Source organism: Adiantum capillus-veneris, chromosome 17, assembly GCF_014529385.1.
Source record: "Adiantum capillus-veneris isolate H3 chromosome 17, ASM1452938v2, whole genome shotgun sequence".
Lineage (NCBI taxonomy): Eukaryota > Viridiplantae > Streptophyta > Polypodiopsida > Polypodiales > Pteridaceae > Adiantum > Adiantum capillus-veneris.
The window spans coordinates 64,918,413-64,924,628 of NC_140947.1; the positions used below are offsets into that span (position 1 = coordinate 64,918,413).

Below are 6,216 nucleotides of genomic sequence, written 5' to 3' on the forward strand. Positions count from 1 at the left end.
TCTTTATCCCTCTCTCTCTCTCTCTCTCTCTCTCTCTCTCTCTCTCTCTCTCTCAGACAGGGCTCTCCTTCCTTGCCTCACTCTCTCTGTGTCTGAGAAAGAGAGAGAAAGAGAGAGAGAGAGAGAGAGAGAGGGGGGGGGGCGGGGTTTAAGGGAGAGAGAAAAAGAGTAACAAATATAAGCATTGTATTGATCATTGTCTTTGTGAAGCAGTCTGTTAAGGGACTTTAGATGGCTCCAGTGAAGAAACCTGATTTTGGTGATTATGTTGAGTTCATTTACAATGGAGAGGCAATTGGTCCAGCCAAATCAATAAGACATCAGATCTAGCTCGACATCATGGTAGGATAATGCCAACTAGTTTTATTCCGTTGTAGTGATATAGGTATATGATGGCAAGGATGGTCCACTCCCTCATGGCCCCTTGATGAACGAGGAAATGACTACCTTGAAAAAGGCAGAGAAAAATCTTATTGCGTAGCCCAAAAGAAATCTGGTATTATTTTGTGCTATCTCTAACGGTTTTAGATTGGAGTGTCTTTGCATATAAACTATTTAAGGTCCAATATTGTGTTGTTTGTTTATCAACAAATTTCAAAGATAGCAAGGAAAGGACCAGAAGAAATGTCTCCACCTGCGACTGTCTCAATATCCAAAAAAATGCCAGTTAGCACTATGCCATTGCAACTTGTCATCGCAACATAAAAAATATAATATAAGCAAGTACAAAAGAAAAAGCAAAAGTGCAAGAGGGAACCACTTCTAAAGTTATTGATGTTGAAGACTCGGAAGAGGAAATCAATGACAAGGAAATAGAGGCTTACATGTCAACCAGAGCCAACGCTGGAGGTGAATTTTTTATAAATGAAAATGTTATAGTTCGGCAAGACATGACGCCAAAGCATCTCAAAAACTTGAAGGTAAATACGAGCGTTCTAGTGCAATGGAGAATTATATGTTGGAAAGTACTGATTTTAACATGTTTTACACCATGCACGAGGAGCGCGAGACTCCATTGCCTTGGGTTCCACTTTGTCGATTGAATAAGTTAGAGAAAGCAAGACAAGTTAGCTGGGACCTTGAACAGCTGAAACCATTAGCCAATACATTCTTGTTGGAGGGGTATTATGAGCCAAAGGGATGCCTTATATGCTCACTGGATGCAGCGGGCCATCCTTCTATCGACGTGGACGATGCTATCTTGCAAACATGGGATCCCTTGTGGCAAGAAGTAAAGATGACTTTGAGGCCAAAATCAGAGACACTTGCTAGGCTAACTTGTCTCGCAAAATGGTGTACACCTGGGATGGAAATCATAGGCTGACCACGTGGATGGGAGTTCTGAAAGAGAGTAAGCTTTATTGTTGATAGTATAGTCTCGCTTGCGTGCTCAATATGTTTATGGTGTCTCTATTTCTTTGGTTTTAGGTTCTGCTTACAAGAGAGACATCAATCTGCATCCAAGAGTTCGAGTGGAACTGGTGACAATAGCCTCTTTGAATGAGGCAGATATGTTGAGCATAGATAGCCATGTGTATAAATCAATAAGCTCTTTGGAAGTTGGTGCTTTAGCAAAAAGCAATTTGACTTAATGCTTTTATTTCCAATCCCTTGTAGGTTGAACGACACAGGTTACGTGGCTACCTCCTACACAGACATGTTGTGGATGGTGCATGCTATGGGACTTGCTTTTAAAGAGGCTACTATGACAAAGCTTCTCTGTGTTGTTTACAATTGTATTTAGGCCAATATTGACAAGAGAGTTGGAAAAAATCATGGTACAATGTTCATGTCGCTCTAATGTCGCAGCTTATGTATCTGGTAAGCTACATCAGAAGCTTTACCTCCCTCGAGGTAACTTGCACTTATGGAATCAGCTCACATAGCTGATGGAATACATGACAAGGGTACTCCCAGAAAGATGGAGCGAAGCACCTATCATGCCAAGCAGAAGGCTCTCCACGAACAGCCTACCTCTACTTCTTCTTCTCAAAAGAAGAAAATAACCGCCTCCAATGCAAAAGCAAATCCAAATCAGCCCAAGAAAGGGAAATACCTCTCTCCTGCTGAATTGAGAACCTACATCAGTGAAGGAAGATGCTTCAAGTGTGGACAAATGGACATATAAAGGGTGATTGCCCTACCAAAACCACGCAACCACCTTCTTTCAACGCAGTGCCAGATGTACCGGGGAATACAACCAAGGATGGGAAAGAAAGAGCTCTTCTCAAAGCATGGGGTAGCATCAACAACCAATGGGCTCTTATTCTGTTTGATCCTGGCAGTACATACGATTTCATCTCTACAAAGCTAGCTGATGACCTGAATTTACAACCCAACCGTTTTGGAGTTTCTATTCAAGCACAATCTGCTTTCAAAGGGCAGAACTCCAGCTCTACTCTAATCATAGGGAAGCTGAATTTAAATGTCGACAACTACAAAGATCAAGAGTCTTTCTTACTAGCTTCACTTGAAGGGTGTGATTTCATCTTGGGATGCCTTGGTACTACAAGATGCATACCATTCCTGACTATGTTCAAAAAACTTTATCCTTTGATCATAAAGGAAAGGAATATCTTGTACTTGCGGATGCAGGTGATTGGCGTATTCCCATCTCGCCAATTACATTGCAATCAAGAAAGTAATGAAAAAGTGTGTTTCAACGTATTTAATTTTTGCAAGAGAGAGAGACATGTCTGCTTCACAACTTTCTTCCGCTTTAGAGCAAAAAAAAAATTAAGTTATTAGAAAGTTTTGAAGATTGTTTTGCAGATGAACACTTCCAAATGAACTCCCACCTTCTCGACCTAAGGATCATACAATTGATTTGATCCCAGAGCCCCCTTATCGAGTTAGTCTAATACAGCAAGAAGAAATCCTCAAGCAGGTTGACAAACTTTTGGAGAAGGCCTGGTACTTCTCCATATTGTTCACCTATCTTGCTAGTACAGAAAAAGGATGGCACATTCCGCATGTTCATAGACTATAGATCTTTAAACAAGATCACAATCAAGAATCAATTCCCAATCCCTCGGATTGATGACATTCTTGATAAGTTACAACGAGAAAGTGTTTTTAGTCATATAGACTTGAAGAGCGAGTATCATCAAATCCCCATAGCTCCTCAAGATGTACATAAGACTTCATTTAGAACAACCTTCGGGTTGTATAAATTCTTAATAATGCCTTTTGGGCTCACTAATGCACCGGCCACATTCAACAGGATGATGGATAGAATTTTTCACTCATATAGAAGATTTACAGGAGTTTTCTTCGATGACGTCTTAATCTTCTCAGAGACGGAAGAAGAACACTAAGCATCTCGCATTAGTATTTGAAGAATTACACAAATACAAATTATTTGTGAATGCTAAGAAGAGTGAGTTCTTTCTAAAAGAAATTCACTACTTGAGCCATATAGTAACTTACAACCATGTGAGAATGGACCTTGATGAGATTCAAGCAGTTGTAGAATGGCTACGCCAACTACATACAATACATGGCGTACAAAGTTTTCTCGGCCTCTGTTCCTATTATCAGCTTTTCATTCGAGTCTTTGCCGCCATAGTGGGTCCTCTCCATGATCTGACAAAGAAGTGGATGCCATTCCATTGGGGGCCTAGACAAAAACAAGCTTTTGAAAAGATTAAGTATCTACTCAGTCACGAACCTGTTCTCGCCATCCCTCATCTTCGCAAACGTTTCGAGGTGTACTGCGATGCATTTGGAGATTGTGTAGAAGCAATTTTAAACCAAGAGGGTCATGCCATAGCTTATGAAAGTCGGTGCCTTAAAAATGCAGAGTTGCATACTTTCATTTATGAAAAAGAGCTAATGACAGTGATTCATGCTCTTTCCATTTGGAAACATTATCTGTTAGGAGCTGATTTTATAATCAAGACGGATCATCAGAGTCTTCGCTACTTTCTCACACAGAGAAAGTTATCAGAAAAGCATATGAGATGGGCCAACTTTCTTTCAATGTTTCATTTTCAGATTTTACACACTTCTGGAACAAAGAATGAGGTTGCAGATGCTCTCTCCAAGCGTATCTTTAAGCTGGTCACACAAGGCCACCTTATTCCATTAGGGATAGTACACTATATCGTCAACAAGCAATATGCATAGCTCAGTCCTTACGACAGAAGGTGATGGATGAAGCACATAATTCTCCTTATGCTGGACATCGGGGAATTGCTGCTACCACTAGTGCCCTTGAAAGATATTTTTTTTGGCTAACACTCCAGGCGGATTTGAAAAATATGTACGCGACTAATGCCAAAAAAGTGACATATGACAGACATAAAGTTTATGGCAAGCTTCAGTCACTCCCTATGCCTAACACGCCTTTGGAAAGTATTGCCATGGACTTTATTACGGATCTTCATAGATCCAAGAATGGAAATGAGGCAATCTGGACTATAGTCGACAGATTCAGTAAGCAAGCACATTTCCTTCCAGTTAAGATGACGATCACGCTGATCACATGGCTAGAATATTTCTAACACAGATTTTTAAACACCATGAATTGTCAAAGACTATTGTCAGTGATAGAGATCCTCGCACGACTAGTCTATTTTGGCAAGCATTGTTCGAGAACTTGGGAACTAAGCTTGATTTTTCGTCAGCTTATCATCCTCAAACAGATGGTCAAAGCGAAATCGCTAATGCCATATTTTTTCAAAAATCAAGCCACTCTTACAAACTCTGCATATGATTGAATCCAACATGCGAACAAAATCAGTCCTTCAAAACCCTACATGGTCATTAAAGAAGCATCCAAAGTAGACTTTGGTTCTGATATTTGACACAGATCCGTCTGACCTCGTTGAGAGACACATAACAGAGTGCTAACCTGTTTCAAAAGCTCATCCAAGTCTTGAGAGCGGATCACTCCTCCCCTGAGAACAGAGTGTGGAAAGCATGAAACCCTTCCTGCTCTTCTTCAAAGCAAATCGGAAACACATGAGCACGGCAAGAAGAGTTTCATGTCTTCCACACATTGTGAATGTCCAGAAGCCCAGTGAATCATCCATGTCTTCCACGCACTGTACATGCTACATGGAATCGTCTCTGACGCGGTGGTTAATTAAGAAGCGTCACGAGTAGCCTTGTTCTCTAAATTTGACACAGAGTTCCATCTTACCTTGTTGTTAGTGAGAAAGAGAAAGACTTATATAACTGAGAGCTAACCTGTTTCAAAGAACCCATCCAAGTCTTGAGAGAGCAGATCGCTCTCCTCCCCCTGAAAACAGAGTGTGAAAAGCATGGAACCCTTCGTGGCCTGCTTCAAAGCAGATCGAGCAGCAGGACGGGAAGAGTTCCATGCCTTCCAAACACTGAATGACAAGAAGCATATATATGTAAACTGTGGGTACTCGCAACTTGTGATAGCAAGCACCCTAATCGTCAGATCTGCGCGATCCAAGCCCCTCTCTTGTATTGAGCACGCAGGAGTGGTGGCAGCTCTGTGGCGTTGGCTTGCTGGCTGGCAGGCCGGCATAGCCCAGGGTCCACCTCGGCCTACCCTCTCGCCAACAGAACGGTTGGGTTGGTGGCCAGGAAAGAGGGGCGCAATCTGCGGAGCATGGCGTGTAATATTAGCACGATTTGCTAGAATCGGGATTTCTTGCTTGGTGGGCCTTGCTATATAAGAGCGCCTTCTCATACACATGTTAAAGGAACCTTTTCACGAAAGACCTTGGAGGCGCTTTGGAAAGGCGCAGTGGTCCCATAGCCAGCCTTCATCACGGTCACTAAGTGATATCTTATTGGGAGTGTTCACCGTGCACATTTATAGTTCTCAAAATAGACCTGGAAACGATGGAAAAACTTGTTACAGTCGGTCAAGCTGCGAGAGGTGGATTCAGAGGGTGGTTCAACCTCCCTCTATCCGAACAGCAAATCGAACGTGGGAGGCAGTTTTGGTAGGCATATGGGGGCTTTACTTTTTGCAAAAGGCCTTTTAAGCGGCGCCATTGGCAGGATTATGGGAAGGTGCTCTAACCTCTATAGAATAATCATGGAGTGCATGTCAATTGCGATCGAATCTTCAATCCAGCTTTTTGAACTTAGAGCGCTTGCCCATAGGCCCGCTAGAGGCACCTGTGGAGGGCCCTCGAAAATTGTTGAAGCAGCCCCATACAATGCTGCGCTCAAAGATAACCCCTTCCGAAATTACCTGCGGCGGCAGCTTCGATGGGGGATACTTCCACC

General features: G+C 42.3%; 1 protein-coding gene across 2 annotated transcripts; it reads right to left on the reverse strand.

Annotated features, from left to right (window-relative positions):
• Positions 1-210: 210 nt before the first annotated feature.
• LOC147437399 (uncharacterized) lies at positions 211-5,668 on the reverse strand. 2 transcript variants are annotated; one of them, XR_015184719.1, is made up of 3 exons: positions 5,194-5,668; positions 4,856-5,118; positions 211-640 (listed from the first exon to the last, which is right to left on the reverse strand). XR_015184719.1 is itself a non-coding variant. In XM_086485940.1 (2 exons), exons 1-2 carry the CDS (start codon positions 5,666-5,668, stop codon positions 5,090-5,092), a joined length of 504 nt encoding a protein of 167 aa, XP_086342066.1. In that variant the 3' UTR covers positions 4,653-5,089. The 2 variants fall into 2 exon arrangements, 1 of the variants encoding a protein (XP_086342066.1); XM_086485940.1 differs by lacking the exon at positions 211-640 and having other exon boundaries at positions 4,653-5,118.
• Between the last annotated feature and the right edge of the window lie 548 nt (positions 5,669-6,216).